The sequence below is a fragment of the Oncorhynchus nerka genome, linkage group LG4 (genome assembly GCF_034236695.1).
Source record: "Oncorhynchus nerka isolate Pitt River linkage group LG4, Oner_Uvic_2.0, whole genome shotgun sequence".
In the NCBI taxonomy this organism is placed as follows: Eukaryota; Metazoa; Chordata; class Actinopteri; order Salmoniformes; family Salmonidae; genus Oncorhynchus; species Oncorhynchus nerka.
The window spans coordinates 46644948-46672203 of NC_088399.1; the positions used below are offsets into that span (position 1 = coordinate 46644948).

Sequence of the window (27256 nt, forward strand, 5' to 3'; positions counted from 1 at the left end):
TGACGGTGCCACGTTGAAAGTCACTGAGCTCTCCAGTAAGGCCATTCTACTGCCAATGTTTGTCTATGGAGAGTGCATGGCTGTGTGCTCAATTTTATACACCTTTTAGCAACGGGTGTGGCTGAAAAAGCTGAATCCACTAATTTGTCCACATACTTTTTTGTAAATATAGTGTATTTGACTTACCACAGTAAAGTTGTGAAGGCTGACCGTTCAATTGGGGTTAAGACTATAGTGTAAAGTAGACTAGACAGGATTTAATCTCATCATTCAAAAGTAAAGTTTATTGTTCATAAAACTGTATATACTCTTTCATTGAATATTTTATATTTTGTTCCAGACAAATCATGTGTACAGATGCAGAAATAAAGGAAAATGTTCTTATGAATATGGTCTTCTCAGTTTCATGTTCTCCATTCTTGCTTCAGTCTCTTTCATTGTCCTTCCCTCATAGGCTACACAGAATCATCTGGCCACAGTTCTTCAGAGGGGCTTTCACTTCACTAGTTGAATAAGTACTTTTCATAATCTTACGTGTTCAAAAATCTTAGACCTGGGTTGTGTGCACTAAGGCACACTGTAGCCAAGTGTTTCTTCTTGAACAAGTTCGAGTAGTACCGGTTTTAAAATGTGACCTAATGCACGATAGTGAAGTAGTTAGAAAAGAGTTCCTCCCCTGGACAGATGTCTCTTAATGCTACAAGGACCACACATCGTAAAGGCCTGGAGGAGAAGAGAGAAGCTGTTGTCACTTTAGTTAAGACTTGCTTTGGCCAATGCAAGCTGAGCCAGTGCTTGTCCAGATGTATGTGTAAAGAGTCGCAGCCGAATCAAACGTCGTTTGGGCGTGAGATAGACCATGCGACCAAGATTAAACATTGCGTGAGCAAATACGAGTCGAGAAAGAAGAAAAGTGGTAGAGCGAGAAGAGGACAGGTCCCACAGGCCAGCGTGGTGAATGCAAATTAAACTTGAGAGTTTGCAAGTGTGACTGAGTGAGCAGAACTGAATTGCTGCATGAATGCTGTGTGTGCTGATTCAGTTCTAAACAACCATCAGAGTCCATCCTCACCTCCTGAATCACTGCAACGGATTGTCCGTTCTGCTGAGATGGTCATTGGCTAACACCTGCACTCCAAGGTCCTGCACGACTCCAGGGCAAAGAAGCATGTAGGGTGGAAATTCTGCATCTATATATTTTGTCTGTTTATTGTCACAGTACCATTTCACAGAGTCAAATTCCTGTACATGCAAATGTACTGGGAAAATAAAGCAGATTCTGACATGTTTAGCTGGTTTATCATATTCATGTCAGTTTCTATTATTTTGGACATATAATTCAAAATCCCCATTTGTGCTGTGTCCTTGGGCTTAATACGCTAAATATTGGATCCTGCCTTCAATTAGTGGACTCATTTTATGGTGTTTGCTAGAGCTGACTGTCTGCTTTTCGTTTTACAGATGAATGTTGCTGGCTAAGAAGTAATTATCTAACTTACTCTAGCGTGTAGATTCCACTCAACTCAAGGTATAGTATACCTATTTGAATTTATTTGGAGGTTACTGCTCAAGCAGGCTACCAAGCTAAACCTTAGTCTGAGCTAAACAGACGGCTCTGCAGTGCATCTGTTTGAAGGCACACAAACAAGAAGGCTCAACCAATCACACTGGGTTGCAGGCCAAATAATAGCCAGTCACAACCCTGGATTGGCCAAGGGAAGGAATTTGTTAGTTTGGCCACTTTCACTGGAATGACGGACAATCTAAGGTTTCTAGACACTCGCCTGCCCCCCCATCAGCCTGAAATCGATAGTTACTGGGTATGTAATTCCAGTTCTATATCATAGAGCTAGATGTCTGTACTACTTGCCGGTCCCAACAATTCCCTTGAAAAAAAGGTAAGGCCCAGTTGTGGCTGCCACCAAGTACTAGAATGTAGTCCAATAGACTAACAACTACTGTGACCTAACTCAACTCGCTGTACCTAGTCAAAGTTTTGGCTCTCCACAGCCGACTGGCCGGTTCCCTGCAGGAATCCCTCCCCGGAGGAGTCTCTGCCTTCTCTGGAGAATGGATTTAGGAGGATGTGTCTGGTGACTTAGTCGACATTCCTGTTCACGATCCTACCTCCCAGCCGTGGAGATATGTCACTCACCATGGAAGTCTACCTCGGGTTCAGATCTTCAGAGCTTTCCCCCCTCATGGGACAGTGAGACTAAGAGTCTGGCCCATTCATCATCCACAATGGATACTACAGCTGTCTCAGGTCCATCGGGTCCCACCACCCTTTGGTCCTTGAGGGGTTTGCGAAATCACTCGAGGCGAAAGAACGGCCGGACCTCATCAGCCGTTGCACCAGCTGTCGTCAGCGGCGGCTCTATGGTAAGAAACATCTTGGTTCCTGGGGCAAAAACCCTGGAGCACGAGTACAGGACGTTACAAGGCAGCTTCCAACTGTTCTACGACAGCAGCTGGGTGCTGACAGCGTCATGTTGGCTCCTGAACTCTGTCCACGAATTTCAAGGCTGCATTGAGACAATGATTTATCAATGACCCAAGCCCAACTCAGATAATCCCTGCCATTGTGTAGCCGACTTGTCGTAATGCTGCAGCAGATTTACATTATCCCAGGGGTGTTGGCATTCACAATGTAAGTAATCTCATTTATGTCCCTCTAACTCCCCTGAATGCCTCTGTCGAGCCTATAACCAACTATTGTATACAGCAATCATGTGCCTATGAACCAGAGTTATACTGTTAGCACTGAGGCAGTGTGCCCTAGTAGGAAGTCCACTGTGTTTTTCTCACTCTGTACTATCAGCTCAAACATGAATAACATAGTCAAGTCTACGTCTAAGTTTCCCAGTAAAGCGATGAACAAAAATCAAGCACCCCAGAAAAGTGCTAAAAATACCCCACATTAACATATGTAGCCTAAGAAACAAGGTTCATGAAATCAATAACTTGTTAGTAACATATTACATTTATATTCTGACTCTCTGAAACACACTTAGATAATACACTGGTAGAAATACATGGTTATAAAAAGAAAGACAAATGCCAATGGGGGCATGTTGAAGTCTATATTCAGAGCCGCATTCTGTGAAACTTAGAGCAGATCTCATGTTAAATACTGTTGAAATAGTATGGCTACAGGTTCACCTGCCTCACCTAAAGCCCAATCTTGTGGGAAGCTGCTATAGACCAAGTGCTAACAGTCAGTATCTGGATAATATGCATGAAATTCTTGATAATGTATGTGATATCAACAGAGAGGTATATTTTCTGGGTGACCTTAATATTGACTGGCTTTCATCAAGCTGCCCAATCAAGAGAAAGCTTCAAACTAACCAGTGCCTGCAACCTGGTTCAGGTTATCAGTCAACCTACCAGGGTATTTACAAACAGCACAGGAATGAAATCATGTATTGGTCACATCTTTACTGATGCTGCAGAAATTTGCTTTACAAATCCATTGGATGTAGTGATCACAATATAGTAGCCATATCTAGGAAAACCAAAGTACCAAAGGTTGGGCCTAATATAGTGTATATGAGGTCACACAATTAGTTTTGTGATGATGTAAGGAATATTTGCTGGTCTGTGGTGTGTAATGAGGAGCAACCAGATGCTGCACTTGACACATTTATGAAATGTACTATTCCAATCACTAATAAGCATCAACACATTAAGTAAATTACTGTAAAAACGTAAATCCCCGCAGATTGAAGAGGAATTGAAAAATAGTATGGTTGAGAGGGATGAGGCAAAATGAATGGCAAATAAGTCTGGCTGCACAACCAATATGCAAATGTACTGCAAATTGAGAAATCATGTGACTAAACTGAACAAAGAGAAGAAACTATACTATGAAACACAGAAATTGTATAAAGAATGATAGTAACACGTTAACGAGCACCGTAAATTAAATTTTGGGCAAAAAGTCCAACTCCGCTCCGTCATTCATTGAATCAGATGGCTCATTCATCACAAACCCAGTGATATTGCCTACTTCTTTAATGATTTTTTTCTCCCATCGGCAAGATTAGCAAACTTAGGCATGACATGCCAGCAACAAACGCCGACACTACACATCCAACTATAACTGACCAAATTATGAAAGACAAGCATTGTAATTTTGAATTCTGAAAAGTGAGTGTAGATAACTGAGGTTAATAGTGGACGATATTGCCACTCCTATTTGCCATATCTTCAATCTAAGCCCACAAAAAAGTGTGTGTTCTCAGGCCTGGAGGGAAGCAAAAGTCAATCTGCTACCCAAGAATGGTAAATCCCTCTTTACTGGCTCAAATAGCCAACCCTTAGTAAACATTTGGAAAAAATTGTGTTTGACCAGATACAATGCTATTTAACAGTAAACAAACTGGCAAGACTTTCAGTATGCTTATAGGGAAGGACATTCAACAAGCATGGCACTTACACAAATTACTGATGATTGGCTGAGAGAAATGTTTTGTTAGACTTTAGTGCGGCCTTTGACATTATCGATCATAGTGCCACTGTAAAAATGGATGCGTTATGGCTTTACACCCACTGCTATATTGTGGATAAAAAGTTACGTGTCAAATAAAATAAAATTGTATTTGTCACATGCGCCAAATACAACCGGTGTATGCCTTACAGTTCAAAGCCCTTAACCAAGAAAGCGGTTAAGAAAAATACCTAAAAAAAAGTAACAAATAAAAGTAACAAATAATTGAAGAGCAGCAGGGGTGCCGGTTAGTCGAGGTAATATGTACAAGTAGGTAGAATTATTAAAGTGACTGTGCATAGATAAGAGAGTAGCAGCTGCGTAAAAGGGGGGGGGGCAATGCAGATAGTCTGGGATAGCCATTTGTTTAGATGTTCAGGAGTCTTATGGGGGTAGAAGCTGTTTAGAAGCCTCTTGGACCTAGACTTGGCGCTTCGGTACCGTTTGCCGTGCGGTAGCAAAGAGAACAGTCTATGACTAGGATGGCTGGAGTCTTTGACCATTTTTAGGGCCTTCCTCTGGCACTGCCTGGTATAGAGGTCCTGGCTGGTAGGAAGTTCGGCCCCGGTGATGTACTGGGCCATACGCAGTACCCTCAGCAGTGCCTTGCGGTCGGAGTCAGAGCAGTTGCCATACCAGGCAGTATGTCTAACAGACCACAGAGGGTGTTCTTTAATGGAAGCCTTTCCAACATAATCCAGGTATAATCAGGAATTCCCCAGGGCAGCTGTCTAGGTCCTTTACTTTAAAAAATATTTACTAATGACATGCCACTGGCTTTGAGTAAAGCTACTACAGCAAGTGAAATTACTGCAACACTTAGAGCCGAAGTCAGTTTTAGAATGGGTGGCAAGAAATAAGTTGGTCCTAAATATTTCAAAAACTAAAAGCATTGTATTTGGGACAAATCATCCACTAAACCTCAACTAAATATTGTAATAAATAATGTTGAAATTGAGCAAGTTGAGGAGACTAAACTGCTTGGAGTAACCCTGGATTGTAAACTGTCATGGTCCAAACATGTTGATGCAACAGTAGCTAAGATGGGGAGAATTCTGTCCATAATAAAGTGCTACTTTGCCTTAACAACCCTATGAACTGCACAGTGACTACATGGAACTATATTCCATATCAGGTAACTGATGCAAGCAGTAGAATCATAAAAATAAAAATAAATACACACCTATGCAACAGCGGAGACAGGCACAGATACTCACACGCATACACATGATTACACACGCACTCTACACACGTACAAATGGATTTTGTATTGTAGATATTTGCTAGGGTAGTGGCCTAAGGGCACACAATGTGTTGTGAAAAGTGTTATGAAATGTAATAGTTCTAATTGTATATAACTGCCTTAATGTTGCTGGACCCCAGGAAGAGTTAATAAATAAAAATATAAATAGACTGGTGGGCAAGAGAATCATGTATTGAACTAAACATGTAGACCAGTGGTACTCAGCTTTTACACTACGAGGTCCTGAGCCCTCTGGTTTCTGTTCTACCGGATAATTAATTGAATCAACCTGGTGTCCCAGGTCTAAATCAGTTTCTGGTTAGTGGGGGGCAGTGGAACTGGCTTCGAGGTCTAGAGTTGAGAATGAGGGATGTAGACAGCCAATCAAATGTATTTATAAAGACCTTTTTACATCAGCAGAGGTCACAAAGTGTATATACAGAAACCCAGCCTAATGCCCTAAACCTACCCAGCCCTAAGGCACTGGGTGCCCCTTAGTCTCATAGGCCAAGGCAATGACATCGCAGAGCCAGTGAGACAACCTCTGTTTTGAGAGTGGCGGACCAAGCGCTCCAGCACCATAGCACACAAACCCCTAACCATTGCTGTGCCCTTCACATAAGGTGGGGACAGGACACAGATGGAGTTGTTCCTCTCTCCAGCATGAAGAGGAGGAAAAAAGGCCTATAGCTCTAAGGTCTGCGATATGTAAGAGCTCTTAATAATCACAGGCATGACCACCGGATTAGAAAACAACACCGCCCTGCTCAGATCACCATTAATGGCGAGACATTCAGGTCGCGTTGACAGAGCGCGAGGTGCTTGGGCGAACCGAAAAGGCACTGATGTACTCATGTACGGACTTCTTTCAAACCCACATATCCAGAATCTGCCTAATCTTTGGCATGAGGAAATAGGTAAGAGTAAAGCCCGTTGTTTCTCTGCTCTGGGGGAACTACTGTTAGTGCTTCCTTCACCAGAAGCTCTGCAATTTCCTTGTTCAGAGCTGTAACCTTCTCGGGTGACGCCATCAGCATTTACACGACTCCAGTCTCGCTGAAGAAAATAGGAAGACTGTAGGGGAGCGCTCCTATATACAGGGAGAGCTGTACTCCAATTGGCTGGAGCACATGCATAATTATTTTGTCAGGCTATTGGCGCCACAATATAGAACTAAACCCAAGTTGGCAAGACTTAAAAGTGAGCAACTTGAGAAATTGACAGTGAAAACTTGACCATGACAAGTGACTATTGCTGGTGGACAATTTAATGATTTAAAATGTATTTGTTACACATGTCTTTGATTACAATTCTATATTTATTGTTTAAGAATTTTTATTTTATTTTTATCTGTGGCTCTGATGTTCTGCTCACTCAAAGTCACACTTGCAAGCTCTCAAGTTTAATTTGTGCTCTGAGCTGGCCTGTGGACTCGTGGGACCCGTCCTCTGCTTGTTCGACCACATTTCTTCTGTTTGCACACGCAATGAGGTTTCATCTGGCACCCCTTCAACTTTTTAACCGGATTTGACTCCATAGTGATGCTTTCCATTGCCTGTCCAGCATAGCCACGCATTATTACATTTAAGAAAACTTAAAATGTCCCAAATGACATTTGGATTTACTCTGCTGATTGTCTGTGGTGTTGACTCTTATTGGTTTGAAATTGGAGACAAAATATTCAAGTATTATTTATTGGACTTTGAGATCTGCCGTTGAGATTATTATAACTTTTTAACCGCTTAGATGTTAAATCCTCTATTTAAGGGAATTGAAGTGGTTCAGGACCAGTTCTGACTGACATTTGTGTACAATGCGCTCTGTGAATGTCGCAGGGTTCAGTGCCTTATAATGCCAGAAAGCCCCCCACCTGTCTGCTCTCCCCTCCATCTGAGCGACAGAGCCCCCAGCCTGAGAGATGGCATATTAAAGGGGAAAGTAGCGATTTCAGCAATCGTACTTTCATCTCGCTGTGATATTCTCAGCCGGATTTAGAACTCAACATGAAAAAATACTAAATCATTTTGTAGAATTGAAGCACAACCACATTCCCTTGGTCAATGAGGGACGTAATCACTGCAGACATATGAATGGTGTCTTTGCATCACTCAGAGGGGCTTGTCAGAAAATGCCCTCATCAGTTATATGAAAATTTGTACTGTCACTAAATATGATCATATTTATTTTACAGTTATAAAGGTGAAATCTTAAAGTTGTTTGTAACTTGTTTGTTACTATATTTTAAAAACATTTCAGTCATTGCAAGCCCTATTCCCCCACTTTTGTTGAATAGGAAAAAACGTGTTTTATATTTTCTGAATATTTGTATAGACTTGAGTACACCTTAGGAATTTCCAACTACTTTTCCTAGAAAGGTGAGTTAGACTTGTGTAGATATATGCAGCATTACTAGTTATTGTTCATGGCCATCTCATGAAAATAAATTACATTTGGGTATTTCTATTTTGGAGGAAATCTACATTTTGCCATAACATTCCTTAAAAAGTTATTTTTAAGGAGTGGGGCAGTCCCACTCCTTGCATAATTGTTTTGATTCATTAAAGAGATAGTACAGTGTTGGAAAAACATGGGAGATCGGGGAGTCAAACGGCAGTGGGTCAGATTCGAACCCATGCTGACTCTGGCATACATGTGGGTCAGCGGCTGGAACACACAGGCCACAACATCGAGATTTCTATAACCTGGCACATAAGCACAACCATGTAAACACGAGCAAGACTTTGGTTAGTATGCATTGCATGCATGTTCTTCAGTCTTGTGCACGTGCCTTAGGGGGATGAGCAAAATAAATATTGATTGCCACACAGAGACCTGTGTTTTGAAGTTGGTTTAATAATAATTTCCTGTGGATATTTTGTCTCAAATTTCAACCCGAATAATAACCATTGACAGACAAGGGACATTTAGGTTTTATTCTATGTAATAAGGCGTGGCTATGCTGGACAGGCAATGGAAAGCGTTGCAATGGAAAGCGTTGCCACATTGAGACTAAGCAAGACAGTCTGGCTCAGAAGACTACTCATTAGTCAACAACAGCAAAAGCTGCTGTTTGGAAATGGAGCCAAAACAGAGTCATTAACATTTGTATTAATACATTTATAGCTGTGAATACAAACAAACACTAGGTTTGGTATCCCTGGTAGAAACCGGTTAAATAAACACCCCAGTAGCCTAGACCAGAGCCGTATCCATATTAATAGCTCTGGCCTACACTTACTGTTAATTGCTCGAAATTACTTGTGAGTGAATCAATCCACACAGCTGCTGAATTAATAAATTAACTTTTGAGATTGCAATGGGAGCAGTCAACAGTAACACAATCAAACAAATACTGTAGGAAGTAGGGACCAACATTATTTCATGCATCCTTTAAATTCTTGCCTTTGCGTGTCATGTCTGTAGTTCACATTGGGAAGGTACTGGCGAAGTTCTAGAGGAAATGCTTCAGGCACATCATACTCCTGATAGCACACATTTGCAGCCCTCTCTGAAAGACAAGAGTATAATTACACCAAAAAAAAGGAAAAGGAATATTTAGATAGTCAGTGGTCACAGCATTCACAACATTGCAGACAGACAATAATTATGTAAAATAAAATACAGAAATATTTCATCTAATTATAGCTAGCCCCATTTCTCCTATGGGTGAGCAGAGATGTGTACCATTTGAGCAGTTGTTCACATATTGACCCACTGCTAGCGGGTTTTTTGTATTGGCTGTCAACCAAGTGATGTCACTCAAACTGAAAGGACCAAGCCTGTCTCTTCCACTGCACGACCTGGAAAACATCAATACTTTTGAATATGAATGCTGTCCATCTACATGTGAAAAATTGTCGTAGGACAGTCATAAAGCCCTAGGACAATTTACAGTAACACTTTACTTGACACCAAGCATCATAACACGGTCATAACCATGTCATACCAATTGACATAACATGGTCATAACCCTTTAATGACATATTTAGACCGGTTGTGACATTTATTGCGTTATTTTATGGCTGGTTATGACACCCACATAAGAGTGTCAAAACCCACAAAACCTACCACACAAGGCAAAACATTCCATTACACCATATCCTACATGACAACAGTATGTTTGTTGTAGATTTTTTAAATAAATTGACCATATTAAACTATCATTGTAATTGCGGACACATTGATGTCAGACATGCACCTACCCCAATGCTCTGTTGACGACTGGGATGAATGCAGGAGCAGATTTCAGGTGCAGGAAAAGATAACCTCTATTTGACTGATATAAGGGCATGTATGATTATGACAGTCACAATGCTTCTTGACAGTGTCATAAAGTGTATTTTCTTAGTCCAAGTAAAGTGACACAGGATGGTCATAATACTTCTTGACAGTGTCATAAAGTTATAATAACAAAAAAATGCTATATGTTGAAAAAAAACATGACTAGAGAATTAATTACAACAACAAAGGATTTAAGAAACAAACTTTCAAATGAAAGGAAACTTCTTGGCAGTGAAAAAAATGTGGGTTTTCATAACCAGCCATAAAATAACGTAATATATGTGTTATGACAGTGTTATGATCATATGACAGGTTATGACAAGTTATGTCACCTGTTATGACATTATGCAATGGTTATAACCGTGTCATGACACTGGGTGTCAAGTAAAATTGTTACCCATTTTTCGATGCCACATTTCTCACCTGTACACTATTTTAGAGATGCCTTTGTCATTGCCATCAATCAAAACATGATCTATGCATCTGAATACAAAAGGGTTCCGAATGGACTGGAAGAGAATGGGCTCATATGCCTGATAGATGGTACCTGCATAGATAACACAGAAATTAGTCACTCATTCACACAATGGTAAATCACACCACTTGTCCAAGTGATATGCATTTCCTTAATTACTTTCAAAATAGCTATGCTATGTATTAAAAGGGGTACTTTTTAATCCATGTTCTTGCTTATACTAAAGAGATAAGAGTATAAATACGTATCCCTCTTCTTAGATTGGCGTTATGATAAATTATGGTTTGTACGGTTGTGGTTATCAGTACAGCTCCATCTAGTTGTCGTGTTGGGGATAACAGTTGTGGACAATAGCATTTTAGCTCAGCCTAACCCAGTTTATTTTCACTCCAGATACAAACTTATACATACGAACAACTTACAGACACACACAAACAATGACTACATCTCATCTGCCCAGACCCATATGCTCACACCCCCATCCATGCCCAGACCCGCATGCTCACAGCCCCATCCCTAGTGCCTGCATTATTGTTTGCCACTTGGTCTTAAATTGTGCCAATTTGTTTTTCCTCATTCGCCCATGCTATTTCAATAAATCATTTGATTTTTCCATTGTGTTAATGATGGCGGATTGATTGATTTCCAAGTTTCTAGTATGTGTTTTTTCAGGATGAGTGATAAGAGAATCGTCCAGCTCATTGGGACATATGCCTCATCTTGAAATATGACACAGATTAAAAGGAAGTTTACATTGTAATACTTCTGACAGCCAACTTTCTAGCTCCGCCCACAACTTCTGGACTTTTTAGGATTCCGAGAAAGCATGGTTTATTGAGTCATTATTCATTTTACACTTATTAAGACATAACTCTGCAGTTGTGCTGTAGAATTTGTGAATTTTGTGAATTTTGTTTCTTGTATAATACATTTGTTAATACCAGATTAAGCGTAAATTTTAGTTAACTATAATGTCATTATTATTATTATTTAGGTCGCAATTGTAAATGAGAACTTGTTCTCAACTTGCCTACCTGGTTAAATAAAGGTGAAATAAATAAATAAATAAAAATTTATGCTCCAACTTTCCCTCCGTCTTGTGCCAACATCAGTCTTGGTTCAAAAAGATTGTCAGTTGGATATACTCTCTGCAAGGTGTTGTATATCTTATGAATGTCCTTTTCTTGGCTCAAAAAAGATTCCCTCAAGGTTGCTCTGATGTCCAAAAGATTTCAAATGTAATTGTGTAATGTAACTTAAGTTGCATGTATTTGATCTGGTCTGATTAAACCAAGATTGAACTCTTTGGCCTGAATGCCAAGCGTCACACTTACGAGCTCCTAGCCAAAAATGCAGTTAAAAAAAATATGGATAAGAATAAGAGATAAAAGTAACAAGTAATTAAAGAGCAGCAGTAAAAAATAACAATATATAGAGGGGGTGCCGGTACAGTGTCAATGTGCGGGGACACCGGTTAGTTGAGGTAGTATGTACATGTAGGTAGAGTTAATTAAAGTGACAATGCATAGATGACAACAGAGTGTGGCAGTGGTGTGGAGAGGGGGTTTGGGCAATGCGAAGAGTCTGGGTAGCCATTTGACTAGATGTTCAGGAGTCTTATGGCTTGGGGTAGAAGCTGTTTAGAAGCCTCTTGGACCTAGACTTGGCGCTCCGGTACCGCTTGCCGTGTGGTAGCAGAGAGAAGAGTCTATGACTGGGTGGCTGGAGTCTTTGACAATTGTTAGGGCCTTCCTCTGACACTGCCTGGTATAGAGGTCCTGGATGGCAGGAAGCTTGGCCCCAGTGATGTACTGGGCTGTTCGCACTACCCTCTGTAGTGCCTTGCGGTTGGAGGCTGAGCAGTTGCCATATCAGGCAGTGATGCAACCAGTCAAGATACTTTCGATGGTGCCGCTGTAGAACCTTTTGAAGATCTGAGGACCCATTTTAAGTCACATCTGGAGGAAACCTGGCACCATCCCTACAGTGAAGCATGATGGTGGCAGCATCATCATGCTGTATGGAAGTTTTTCAGCAGCAGGGACTGGGAGACTAGTCAGGATTGAGGCAAATATGAATGGAGCAAAGTACAGAGAGATCCTTGATAACTTGCTCCAGAGCCCTCAGGACCTCAGACTGGGGCGAAGGTTCACCTTCCAAAATGACAACGATCCTAAGCACATGGCCAAGACGACACAGGAGTGGCTTCGGGACAGGTCTTTGAATGTCCTTGAGTGGCCCAGCCAGAGCCCGGACTTGAACCTGATCGGACATCTCTGGAGAGACCTGAAAATAGCTGTGCAAACAATAGCTGTGCACACTCCATTCAGCCTGACAGAGCTTGAGGGGGTCTGCAGAGAAGAATGGAAGAAACTCCTCAAATATAGGTGTGCCAAGCTTATAGCATAATACCCAAGAAGACTCAAAAATGTAATTTAAAAACAATCTATTTTAAAATAAGGCAAAATGTGTAAAAAGTCAAGGGGTCTGAATACTTTCCGAAGGCATATTATAGAGCATTGGTTTATATTACTTAATAAATGCAATTAAAGTATAGTTGCTGGTGGGGGGTTTACTTAGTGTGGGTCCTCCGAGAGAAGTATCTGATCCCAGTCACCCCATCACATTCCCCCGGATATAGCCCCTCTCTATTTTCACAAATAACCACCAACAACAACCACTGCCGGGATTCGGAGTTGAGACTGGATTTCTTTCTCCTCCAAGTGACTATCTGATCGCAAGGGTATTTAGCGTTCTTCTGCTTCACGCCAATCCGATGGCATCGCACCAGATGCTCCGGTGATAAATCCACGCCTAGCTCCTCCGATATCAGCTTGATCACGTAGCTGGAAAGGTCCCCTTTTTCCTCATCTTCCAGTAGGGACGATATTCTCATTATTTTGTCTCTGTTTTCTAGCTAATTCAGATAAACTTTTAAAGTTTGCACCTTTGTTTCCAGAAGGCCAATTTTGTCTTGTTCATCCACAAGCCAGCCCTGTATATACATATGACACGATACTTTACTTTTGAGGAAATCTACTTTAACAGATTGTAACAGTTTGTTGTGGTAAGCATAGAGAGCATTTTAGCTATGTTTTCCTGGATATCCTTCAGCTGTTCATTGCTCTCATTTGCATCGCCAAGTTGTTCTTTGTCTTTTCCTTTAAGGGAAGCCATTGCTTGTTAGGTTCGAGTCTGTCGCTTTACTCAGATTGGTTTGCAGTTGTGCATAACTGACAGCTCACTTTCTCCTGGTTGCTTGGGGATATATTGATCTATCGACTTGTAATGCTTAATTTAAACTGTTGTCTGGCTTCTACATATAATCCCAGTTTCTACATACATTTTCCTAACCTGTTACGTTAAATTCTCATAACCTGCTACGTAAATGTCACTTCTGTCCGTAGCTGGGTTGGCTTAGCTAAAATGCTACAATTGTCAACAAACCATCAGTCCTCACAAACCATCAGTATCACCCCACTGGAATTCAATACGACCGCAGGCTGTCGACAATGCAGCTTTTAAAGGCAATATTCCCATATTCGCAGATCACATTCATTCAACAGTGGATTTCCACTGGGGACGATGAAACAACGGAAGCCACGCATTTTCAATGAAAGACAAGCAAGGTGGTGGGGGACCGTTAGGCGAGGCAAGCATCAGTGAGGGAGCATGAACAGGGCGGGACCTAAATTGGGGAAAGCTGAACTTGATCCAAATGGTATTCCAATACATTTTTGAAAGTTGAAGCTCATTTACTGCATTTCTATGCAATTGAAAAACAAAAATGACACCAGCCATTATCACCTTGGCTTCTGTAGCTTCATTCGCCTCAGTTGATCTACGAACTAGAGGTCGACCGATTAATCAGAATGGCCGATTAATTAGGGCCGATTTCAAGTTTTCATAACAATCGGTAATCTGCATTTTTGGACACCGATTATGGCAGATTACATTGCAGTCCACGAGGAGGCTGCGTGGCAGGCTGACTACCTGTTACGCGAGTGCAGCAAGGAGCCAAGGTAAGTTGCTAGCTAGCATTAAACTTATCTTATAAAAAACAACCAATGTTAACATAATCACTAGTTAACTACACATTGTTGATGATATTACTAGTTTATCTAGCGTGTCCTGCGTTGCATATAATTGATGCGGTGCCTGTTAATTTATCATCAAATAACAGCTTACTTCACTAAACGGGTCAAGATCTAACAAGGACATTCGCAAAAAAAGCACTGACGTTGCACCAATGTGTACATAACCATCAATGCCCTTCTTAAAATCAATACAAAAGTATATTAAACTTGCATATTTAGTTAATATTGCCTGCTAACATGAATTTATTTTATTAACTAGGGAAATTGTGTCACTTCTCTTGCGTTCTGTGCAAGCAGAGTCAGGGTATATGCAGCAGTTTGGGCTACCTGGCTCGTTGCGGACTGTGTGAAGACCATTTCTTCCTAACAATTTGCCAGAATTGTACATAATTATGACATAACATTGAAGGTTGTGTTCCGAACTGTTCCGTATTTCACTGAAAGAATATATGTTTTGTTTTCAAAATGATAGTTTCCGTATTTGACCATATTAATGACCTAAGGCTCATATTTCTGTATATTATATTATAATTAAGTCTATGATTTGATATTTGATAGAGCAGTCTGACTGAGCGGTGGTAGGCAGCAGCAGGCTCATAAGCATTCATTCAAACAGCACTTTCCTGCATTTGCCAGCAGCTCTTCGCTGTGCTTCAAGCATTGCGCTGTTTATGACTTCAAGCCCATCAACTCCCGAGATTAGGCAGGCAATACTATAGTGCCTATAAGAACATCCAATAGTCAAAGCTATATGAAATAGAGAAATAGTCCTATAATAACTACAACCTAAAATTTCTTACCTGGGAATATTGAAAACTCATGTTAAAAGGAACCACCAGCTTTCATATGTTCTCATGTTCTGAGCAAGGAACTTTTACTTTCTTCTCCAACACTTTGTTTTTGCATTATTTAAACCAAATTGAACATGTTTCATTATTTATTTGAGACTAAATTGATTTTATTGATGTATTATATTGAGTTAAAAATAAGTGTTCATTCAGTATTGTTGTAAAAAAAAAAAAAAAGACCGGTTAATCGGTATCGGCATTGTTTGGTCCTCCAATAATAGGTATCGGCGTTGAAAAATCATAATCGGTCGACCTCTACTACAAACACATAGCCTGCTAGCTATAGAGGAGAGTGGGGTAAGTTGAGCCAAAGGGGTAAGTTAACCCACCCTTGTTTCTAGGAAACCATAAACAAAATATATCATTTGACAAAATATTGAGGAAGAGGTCATTTCATGGAGTCTGTGGAGGAAGAAACCACATGGAAAAAATCTAAATAAAAAAAAGTGGTAAGGAAGTTCATATCCCAGCGATAAAAAGTACAAAGTGTTTGTTAGGCATTAAGCCTGTGTTAAAAGATGCTTAAAATGAATAAAATACAAAAAAAGCGATTGTGATTATGTTAAAAGAGTAATAAAGCTAGACATGGTTTTAAAACTGAGCCTGTCCGGTGCACCAAGAGACTACTTTTTTTTGGACAATCTGTTTTCAAAACTGTCATGTTAATATGAATTCTGATTATTTCCAAGTATACACAACATCTTGAAATATATGTAGATATTTGTTGGAAAGAATGCTATACATCTCCCTTGATGGAGTGATGCTGAATATTTTTTTTAAAGTATGCTCAACTTACTCCACTCTCCCCTACAATTTGCCTCTATGTTGCTCATACAGTATCAGACTGACAGACTGAGTATGCTTCTAGGTTCACACATACTCAGATCATGTATTTGAAACCCATCTCAATAATAGTAACATCATAATGTTACACCCCTGAATGGGGGGGGGGGAAGGGGGAATAGGAGAAAAACATATCGTATGTGGGCTCAATTGGAAATTACCTTTAAAATGGTGCATTGTCGACAAGCGCGATCAGATTGAATCCCGGCCATAGTCATCATCAGTGGTGAGAATTACCTGGGTACATGGCCACTGTAGTTCCTTTATGCACAAAGCCCCTGGTAACAAAGACTCCTGTTCCAGCGAACGGCAAGGAACTAGGCTTTCGCTCAATACAGAACCCAACCGTGAGTAACATCGTCTCGATGGGCTTATGCTCTCCTTTTGGTTCTCCTGTGTCATATTATAATAATTAGTCATACATTTTAGGAAAATATGTTCCATATGGTTGGCCCCAGCCAGATATTTGAAAGACAGGTATAGAAAGGAAGACATGCACAATTAATAGGGCTGAGAAGGGAACGGTACAGATTGCTATTTTTTGCATGTATAGATAGGATGTGTGCTCTTGAGTTGGCTCATCATTATCTTGAATAACAAATAGTTTACATTTTTTTTATCTGAACATGGTATAGTTACACATATAACATCAATACAGACTGAGTGTACAAAACATTAGGAACACCTGCTCTTTCCATGATAGACTGACCAGGTGAAAGCTATGATCCCTTATTGATGTCACTTGTTAACACTCCAATCAGTGTAGACAAAGAGAAGGTGATAGATTGAGACATTGTGTATATGTGCCAATCACAGGGTTAATGGGCAAGACAAAAGTTAAGTGCCTTTGAAAGGGGTATGGTAGTAGGTTCCAGGCGAACCGGTGGCCCTTGTAGAGTCCATGCCCCTGACGAATTGAGGCTGTTCTGAAGGTGTTCCTAATGTTTGGTATACTCAGTGTATAAGTGTTATTTTTATCATCATCATCAGACCTGAGTCAAACACTTAAAATACATTCAAAGTGACATTTTGGCTTTACCCAGGACTTCTTTATGACTCCCTAATGATTCATCTCTAGGTTCTTCAAAGCAAAAAAGTGTCATATGAAACTCTTGATATGTAATATAACTAGTATTTTGATTTCAATAAAGAATTACATTAATTTTTGAAAACTGTATAAACATGAATATTGAAAATACTGTATACCATTTTTGGTTTGGCAAATGTTTCTACATATTATTGAACATAGTTTACTCCACGGGCATATCAAAGTTCCAGAGTGGGATGTCTGCTACTTTTAGAGTTATTATCCAATTTGTAAACCTTAACAGATTGACTGTGAAAATGGATTCAAAAGGATCGCCCTCTCCTGGTGATTTGCAGGGAGTGCTTCAAATGACACCAATATTTGCTTTGTAGCACCTACCAATGAACCATTATGTTGTCTTAAAGGAGAAGGCCAAAATGTCATAAATATGCAAACTTTTATACATTATTTCTCAATAATGCTTTTACATACAGTGCATTCGGAAGTATTCAGACCCCTTGACTTTTTACACATTCTAAAATGTATTAAATATTTGTTCCCCCCTCAATCTACACACAATACCCCATAATGACAAAGCAAAAAACAGGTTTAGACATTTTTGCTAATTTATTAAAAATAGAAAACTGAAATATCAAATTTACATAAGTATTCAGACCCTTTTTATCAGTACATGGTTGAAGCACCTTTGACATCTTGGGTATGACGCTACAAGCTTGCCACCCCTGTATTTGGGGAGTTTCTCCCATTCTTCTCTGCAGATCCTCTAAAGCTCTGCCAGGTTGGATGGGGAGCGTCGCTGCACAGATATTTTCAGGTTTCCCCAGAGATGTTCGATCAGGTTCTATTCTGGCTGGGCCACTCAAGGACATTCAGAGAATTGACCCGAAGCCACTACTGTGTTGTCTTGGCTGTGTGCTTAGGGTTGTTGTCCTGTTGGAAGGTGAACATTCGCCCCAGTCTCAGGTTCTGAGCGCTCTGGAGCAGGTTTTCATCAAGGATCGCTTTGTACTTCACTCCGTTCCATCTTTCCCTCGATCCTGATTAGTCTCCGCCACTGAAAAACATCCCTATAGCATGACACTGTCACCACCATGCTTCACCGTAGGGATGGTGCCAGGTTTCCTCCAGACGTGACACTTGGCATTCAGGTCAAAGAGTTCCATCTTGGTTTCATCAGACCAGAGAATTTTGTTTTTCATGGTCGGAGAGTCCTTTAGGTGCATTTTGGCAAACTCCAAGCTGGCTGTCATGTGCCTTTTACTGAGGAGTGGCTTCCGTCTGCCACTTTACCATAAGGGCCTGATTGGTGGAGTGCTGCAGAGATCGTTTTCCTCTACCTAGAGCTGGCCACCTCCCCAAATTGCTCAGTTTGGCTGGAAGGGCCTTGGTCAGGGTGGTCACTCTGACAGAGCTCCAGAATTCCTCTGTGGAGAGGGGAGAAACTTCCAGAAGGACAACCAACTCTGCAGAACTCCAACAAGCCCGCTTAAGAGTTTGCCAAAAGGCACCTAAAGGACTCTCAGACCATGAGAACTCTTTGGCCTCAATGCCAAGTCTCTCATCTGGAGGAAACCTGGCACCATCTCTATGGTGAAGCATGGTGGTGGCAGCATCATGCTGTGGGGCTGTTTTTCAGCGACAGGGACTGGGAGAAAGGTCAGGATCAAGGGAAAGATGAACGGAGCAAATTACAGAGAGAAACTTGATGAAAACCTGCTCCAGAGCACTCAGGACCTCACACTGGGGCAAAGGTTCACCTTCCAATAGGATAACGACCCTACGCACACAGCCAACTTGAACCCAATCTAACTTCTCTGGATAGACCTGAAAATAGCTGTGCAGCAACACTCCCCATCCAGTCTGACAGAGCTTGAGAGGATCTGCAGAGAATGGGAGAAACTCCCAAAATACAGGTGTGCCAAGCTTGTAGCATCATACCCAATAAGACTCAAGGCTGTAATCGCTGCCAAAGGTGCTTCAACAAAGTACTGAGTAAAGGGTCTGAATACTTACGTAAATGTGATTGCGTTTTTTTTTTTAAATAACTGGACAAAAAAATTCTAAAAACCTGTTTTTGCTTTGTTATTATGGGGTATTGTGTGTAGGTTGATGAGGGGAAAAATGATTGAATCCATTTTAGAATAAGGCTATAAAGTAACAAAATATGAAAAAAGTCAAGGAGTCCGAATATTGTCAGAATGCACTGTATGTCAACAATCCTTCCTCCAAAGGACCATCCTACGGATTACATTTCATGAAAATCCCCCAAATCATGGTCAATATTTGTCTAGGTTTAGTGAGGAATCACTCCAAATAGTTGAGCTGTGCTTGATTTAGTTTCCTCTGTATACTGGAACAGTTTAGATCAAGCACACGTCAGTAAGTATTTAAAAGTATATGATATTGTATACATTTGAACTAGGTCTGATTCTTATCTCTGGTAAATAGAACACTAACACGATTATTTCAAACTAATCGACAACTCATCAAGCCTCTAAGTCATTGAATAAGCTGCGTTAGTGCTGGGCTGAAACAAAAGCCTGCACACCCTGTGCCTAGGAGCCGGTTTTAACGAATGCTGTGCTTCTATGTCTTTCCCACCCATGATTCCATTCCCTAACAAAAGGCAGAAACAAAAACACAACCTATGTCTGGTCCCTCAGTGGTCTCTGGGCTGAGGTAGCGGGTTTGAGTCGAGGCGGGAAGCAGACGTAACACCTCTCCCTGGTGTGCAACGTCATTTCTGAGCAGTGCCCTAAAAAGGCATAGTAGTGTTTCTGACACCACATCATCCGAGACCAGCCTGTCTTTTGAGCGCTCTGTGACCTGGCGAATAGTTCTGTGGGGAAAAAAAAGGACAGAATAGGCAATTGCAAATCAGCTCTTCACTTACTTTGAGGCTAAAGAAAATATGCTGCCACTAAATGTCTGGATGCTACAGAGGTGCTTGCCTGCTTGAGGACAAGCAGGCAAGCACCTCTTATCAAGGGGATAGCCAACATAAATCAGCAGATTATGCAAAGTAAAGACAATGAAACTAGAAAAGTACATTTCATAAAGAAAATATATGCTTGTTAGCTTGTCTTAAAGTGTCTATTGTTGTGAAATAAGTAGTGACTGCAGTAGTGGTAGTGACTGATTATAGTTGGAAAAAGTAGGTTGATGGAAAGATTGCTTGATTGGATAGGACAGCCTGAATATGTTGGTTTGGTGTCTAGCTTGAACGGTCAAGAGTTATTGTCCGTGGGTTATTTTATGCATATTTTTAGAGTTAATAAAAGGTTTTAAAAGAAGAGAAAGTTAGGATAGCTTGAACATTTGAAAGTTGGTCTTATACATAGAGAATGATAGAGGACCCTAGATGGATAAAACTTGTTTTTGCAGGGACATTTTGAAGCAGTCAACTAGGTGGGACTTCCTATGGATTGAGGAAGGATCACGATTCCATCCAAGTCATCAGAAGGGATCAACCAATGAATTACACTCTTGAGCAAACATTCTATAACTGGAGGTGGCAGTAATTCGCCAACCTTGGCTTTCTACCTGTCGAAACAACACACTCCAGATGGCAGTATGCACACTTTCAGTTTGTATACCAACTCATATTAGTAGAGAAGAAAATTGTCTACTTCGAAATGGAGATGGCCTCAATGGCATTGCCCATAGAGTCACAGATGTCATAATGGCACAGATACATAGAAGAGTCCTCTATTATATCTCTATGGTCTTGTAGCTTAAAAATACAATATGTAACTTTTTGGGCGACCTGACCAAATTCACAAAGAACTATAGATCTGTTATTGTAATTGAACGCAAGTCTAAGAAGCGCTAGATCTGTTCTATGTCTGCCATTTCTATGCTTCCCGTTTATAAGTTTAATTTTTGAGTTTTTTGGTTTTGTACACCAGCTTCAAAACAGCTGAACATTCAATATTTTTGGTTATTGAAAATATATTTCACAGTGGTTTAGATGGTATAATGGGTGGGTCATACGTTTACAAACACTCAATTAGTATTTGGTAGCATTGCCTTTAAATTGTTTAACTTGGGTCAAACGTTTCGGGTAGCCTTCCACACCCACAATAAGTTGGGTGAATTTTGGCCCATTCCTCTTGACAGAGCTGGTGTAACTGAGTGACGTTTATAGGCCTCCTTGCTCGCACATGCTTTTTCAGTTCTGCCCACATATTTTCTATGGGACTGAGGTCAGGGCGTTGTGATGACCACTCCAATACCTTGACATTGTTGTCCTTAAGAAATTTTGCCACAACTTTAGAAGTATGCTTGGAGTCATTGTCCATTTGGAAGACCTATTTGTGACAAAGCTTTAAACTTCCTGACTGATGTCTTGAGACGTTGCTTCAATATATACACAATTTTCCTATCTCTTGATCTCATCTATTTTGTGAAGTGCACCAGTCCCTCCTGCAGCCAAGCATCCTCACATGATGCTGCCACCCCCGTGCTTCACGGTTGGGATGGTGTTCTTCGGCTTGCAAGCCTCCCCCTTTTTCCTCCAAACATAATGGTCATTATGGCCAAACAGTTCTATTTTTGTTGCATCAGACCAGAAGACATTTCTTCAAAGATCTTTGTCCCCATGTGCAGTTGCAAACCGTAGTCTGGCTTTTTTTATGGCGGTTTTGGAGCAGTGACTTCTCTCTTGCTAAGTGGCCTTTCGGATTACGTCAATATAGGGTTTGTTATACTGTGGATATAGATACTTCTGTACCCGTTTCCTCCAGCATCTTCACAAGGTTCTTTGCTGTTGTTCTGGGATTGATTTGCACTTTTCGTACCACAATACGTTTATCTCTAGGAGACAGAATGCGTCTCCTTCCTGAGCGGTATGACGGTTGCGTGGTCCCATAGTGTTTATACTTGCGTACTATTGTTTGTACAGATGAACATGATGCCTTCAGGCGTTTGGAAATTGCTCCCAAGGATGAATCAGACTTGTGGAGGTCTACAATTTTTTTCTGAGGTCTTGGCTGATTTCTTTTGATTTTCCCATGATGTCAGGCAAAGAGGCATGGAGTTTAGGCCTTGAAATACATCCACAAGTACACCTCCAATTGACTCAAATTATGTAAATTAGCCTATCAGAAGCTTCTAAAGCCATGATGGAATTTCTGGAATTTTCCAAGCTGTTTAAAGGAACAGTCAACTTAGTGCGTGTAAACTTCTGACCCACTGAAATTGTGATACAGTGAATTAATCTGTCTGTAAACAATTGTTGGAAAAATGACTTATCATGCATGAAGATGCCCTAACTGACTTGCCAAAACTATAGTTTGTTAACAATGCATTTTTGGAGTGGTTTAAAAATTAGTTTTAATGACTCCAACCTAAGTGTATGTAAACTTTCGACTTCAACTGTACTTGCTTATTTTGTCACAAACTAAAATTAGGCAAAATATTCCAATTTTAGCAACCAGGAAATGGCATAGTGATTTCTGCATATAGAACCTTTAATTGGCCAAGGAGCAGGACCATTTTGAATAGCTACCTCTGTAGAACTATGGTTCTCATTCAAAATTGGTTAGAGTTCAAAAACATTACATAATAATCAAAAAGCTATTAAGTACGGTCAGTCTTAACATTTCAATGTTGGTTTGGAGTTGATAGCTTAAACGGTGAAAGACATAGATTTATACGTTTTGTTTTTCCTGGCCCTTTTCATTTCAATTGAAATGCATTGGGAGCTCATTTAAATATTTTTGCAGTTCAAAAAGTATATATGCTATCATTAAGATTTTCTCAATCAATCAATCAAAATTAGGTCAGTCTGCCCATTTAAAAAGTTCGTTTCCTGTTAATAGCTTAAATCGTTTAAGCACCAGAGCGAGGGGAATAAATGGAATATTACGAGTATTTCAGAAATCTAGAGTGGTCTTGCCTTTAGCAAGTACTTTAATTACATGAATTAAATTGCTGTAGTTAACTAAATTGTTACCATTATATTAACATAGGCCAACACAATTGCACTGAATTGTGCACCTTTCTCGATCAATTTCTTCATACATAAAACCCTTGACATTGTACACGTAATTCAGAGGCTTCAGAATTACCTCTCATTTTTACGAAGATTCAATGCAATCCACGGAACGAATCTGTGCCTGTAGGACTTCCAATTGTCTAGAATTCTTTTCATTACAATTCTGAACATAATCTGGACATGGAGGCTGACATGTTGGGTTCTCCACCGTAAATCAAGTAGCTGGTGGAAAAACCGCTACCGCCATCTGCTGAAAGAAGGGAGAAACATGCCTACTTAAGCAGTAAAATAAAAATAACACATCGTGCCAATAGTTTATAGACTTACACGAAGAAGTTGAATTTACTCTAGCCTAGTTTTAAAAAATGTGTTAATTTGTAGCCCAAAAACATTGAAAACACATAGCGTGGAAGGTATTGTCATTATAGGCCATTAGACAATGAATACCAGTAGCCATGACTGTATGCAACAATAGCATATACACTGATACATATACACTGTATACGTACATTTATGAACACCCTCAGTACCAAATTGTTATGCAATCTTTTCTAACTGTCCAATATTAACATTGGACTTGTTCAAATCGTGCGCAAGGTGGAAACATCTGCCGGTCAGCCCGGAACAAGTTATGCTGCGTTAAAACGAGTGACGCAAAAACAGTCATACCAGTAAGCATGGCAAGAAAGAGGGTGACGGCGGAGTTTGTAGCGTTATGAAGGAGGCCAACATGGCGTCTTGAACAGACGCTCTTTTTTTTACCGAGCTCCGCACTAAACTTCGGATAGATTGTGGCAAAAAAACAAGTTTACAGTCATTACTATTTTTAGTTGTTCAAGATATAACAACTTTCCAACGTTCATGTTTGCATGTGGTGAAAGGATGTGAAAATGAGAGTGGCAAAAGTTTTTAAAAAGCGTGGAAAATAATAACAATGTCTCCTATAGATGTCTCACTGATCTGGAACAATACACAAGATGGAACCTGAGACTCTACGGCGTGCCAGAGGTGGAGGATGTGCGAGGAGAGGCTATCCCCATCTGCCAAGAAGTTATAACTGCAGAGAAGAAGAAAAGTTGGTGATACCATCGACGTTGTGCATCGCCTCGGCAAGAAGTGACATCAAAACGATTCAAGACCAAGGGGTCTTTATATAATCTTTGTTGTTTTGTCTTTGTCTATAGTTTCTATTAATGCTAGGGGGTTACGAAACAATGTGAAGCGCAAGACCTTATTTTTATTTGCTAAACAATTTCAAACAAGATTTTTGCTTCTTTCAAGAGTCTGACTCAATTTCAGCTGATGCCAACTTCTGGAGGTCACAGTGAGGCAACGATATTTGGCTTTCCAATGGATCTGAACGCTCCGCTGGTGTCACTACAATGAAAAATACCTTTGGTGGTAATATTCTACACTCGGAATGTGACCACTTTGGTCACTTTATTTGTCTTGTGATCAGTTACAATGACATTACACTCATTACTTCCATGTGTACAACACCAAACATGAGAATGATGAGTTGCTTGAATCTATAGAGAAACATACTTCATTGGTTATCTAAATTTCCAAATTCGTTATTATTGATAGGAGGGGACTTTAACATTACTATAGATAATTCAACTGATAGATGGCCCACAGGGAGGCCAACCAATCAGAATTGGGGTTTAATACTTTTTATGGAAAGGTTTGATCTTACTGATATATGGAGGGAGAGGTTTCCGGCTGACAGATCATTCACTTGGAGTAACAAAACAGGTTCCCGACAATCCAAAATAGATGTTTGGCTTATATCCAAATGTATTGATAGTGAGTGTGTTACTACTGATATTTGTACTACTCCCCTCACAGACCATAGGGCCATTTATAATTAATATCAAAATATTTACCCCTGATACTAACCTTGGTAGAGCATCCTACTGGAAGCTAAATAGCTCATTATTAAATAATGATATAGTTAAGTTTGAGGTTAAAGATCTGCTTTCACACTTTTGGGAAAGGGCTTGTGAAGAAAAATCTTATTGCAAGAACTGGGAGCTCTTTAAATTTGAGGTGTCCAAATACCTTAGAAAATATGGTAGTAATCTTGCTAAGACCAGAAGAGCTGAGGAGGAAAAGGTGATCACTAAGATAACTTCCCTTTCTCAGAGGTCCCCAGCCGGCCTCTCTGGGGAGGAGAAAATGGAACTGATTGAGTTACAAAATAAACTGGATAATATGTATAGATTCAAAGCAGAAGGAGCCTTTTAGATCTAGGAAAAAATGGATTGAGGAGGGAGAACAGAATTCATCCTTTTTCTTTAGCCTTGAGAAATTTCACTCTACAAATAACACTATCCATAAGTTAAACATTGATGGTGTTATTACAGATAAGCAGAAATGAATCGCTAAATACTGGAGCAATTTTTACAGAAAATTGTATAGCTCTACCTACTATCAGGAATCCACAGATTTGTTTTTTGACTCACTGAATAATGTTCATTCTATCAGTGATATAGAATCTAAACAGTTTGATGAACCCATCAAATTTGAAGAGATTATAGTCTATCAAACATTTAAAGAACAATAAATCACCAGGTGTTGATGGAATTACATCAGAATTTTACAAATAATTTTCTAAACAAGTAGCTCCCTTCCTATTTGATGTCTTTTTAGAGAGTATTAAAAACAATGTTCAAATCCAATTTTATTTGTCACATACACATGGTTAGCAGATGTTAATGTGAGTGTAGCGAAATGCTTGTGCTTCTAGTTCCGACAATGCAGTAATAACCAACAAGTAATCTAGCTAACAATTCCAAAACTACTACCTTATAGACACAAGTGTAAGGGGATAAAGAATATGTACATAAAGATATATGAATGAGTGATGGTACAGAGCGGCATAGGCAAGATACAGTAGATGGTATTGAGTGCAGTATATACATATGAGATGAGTATGTAAACAAAGTGGCATAGTTAAAGTGGCTAGTGATACATGTATTACATAAGGATGCAGTAGATGATATAGAGTACAGTATATACGTATACATATGAGATGAATAATGTAGGCTATGTAAACATTATATTAGGTAGCATTGTTTAAAGTGGCTAGTGATATATTTTACATCATTTCCCATCAATTCCCATTATTAAAGTGGCTGGAGTTGAGTCAGTGTGTTGGCAGCAGCCACTCAATGTTAGTGGTGGCTGTTTAACAGTCTGATGGCCTTGAGATAGAAGCTGTTTTTCAGTCTCTCGGTCCCAGCTTTGATGCACCTGTACTGACCTCGCCTTCTGGATGATAGCGGGGGTGAACAGGCAGTGGCTCGGGTGGTTGTTGTCCTTGATGATCTTTATGGCCTTCCTGTGACATCGGGTGGTGTAGGTGTCCTGGAGGGCAGGTAGTTTGCCCCCGGTGATACGTTGTGCAGACCTCACTACCCTCTGGAGAGCCTTATGGTTGTGGGCGGAGCAGTTGCCGTACCAGGCGGTGATACAGCCAGACAGGATGCTCTCGATTGTGCATCTGTAGAAGTTTGTGAGTGCTTTTGGTGACAAGCCAAATTTCTTCAGCCTCCTGAGGTTGAAGAGGCGCTGCTGCGCCTTCTTTACGATGCTGTCTGTGTGGGTGGACCAATTCAGTTTGTCTGTGATGTGTACGCCGAGGAACTTAAAACTTACTACCCTCTCCACTACTGTTCCATCGATGTGGATAGGGGGGTGTTCCCTCTGCTGTTTCCTGAAGTCCACAATCATCTCCTTAGTTTTGTTGACGTTGAGTGTGAGGTTATTTTCCTGACACCACACTCCGAGGGCCCTCACCTCCTCCCTGTAGGCCTTCTCATCGTTGTTGGTAATCAAGCCTACCACTGTTGTGTCGTCCGCAAACTTGATGATTGAGTTGGAGGCGTGCGTGGCCACGCAGTCGTGGGTGAACAGGGAGTACAGGAGA

The 27256-nt window shown here is 40.3% G+C and overlaps 1 protein-coding gene across 2 annotated transcripts; it reads right to left on the minus strand.

Annotated features, from left to right (window-relative positions):
• Positions 1-256: 256 nt before the first annotated feature.
• Positions 257-23558, minus strand: setd9 (SET domain containing 9). 2 transcript variants are annotated; one of them, XM_029657681.2, is made up of 7 exons: positions 23399-23558; positions 19973-20166; positions 16517-16672; positions 10440-10563; positions 9420-9535; positions 9138-9243; positions 257-723 (listed from the first exon to the last, which is right to left on the minus strand). In XM_029657681.2, exons 1-7 carry the CDS (start codon positions 23494-23496, stop codon positions 636-638), a joined length of 882 nt encoding a protein of 293 aa, XP_029513541.1. In that variant the 5' UTR covers positions 23497-23558; the 3' UTR covers positions 257-635. The 2 variants fall into 2 exon arrangements, with proteins under 2 accessions (XP_029513541.1, XP_029513549.1); XM_029657689.2 differs by lacking the exon at positions 16517-16672.
• Positions 23559-27256: the final 3698 nt, after the last annotated feature.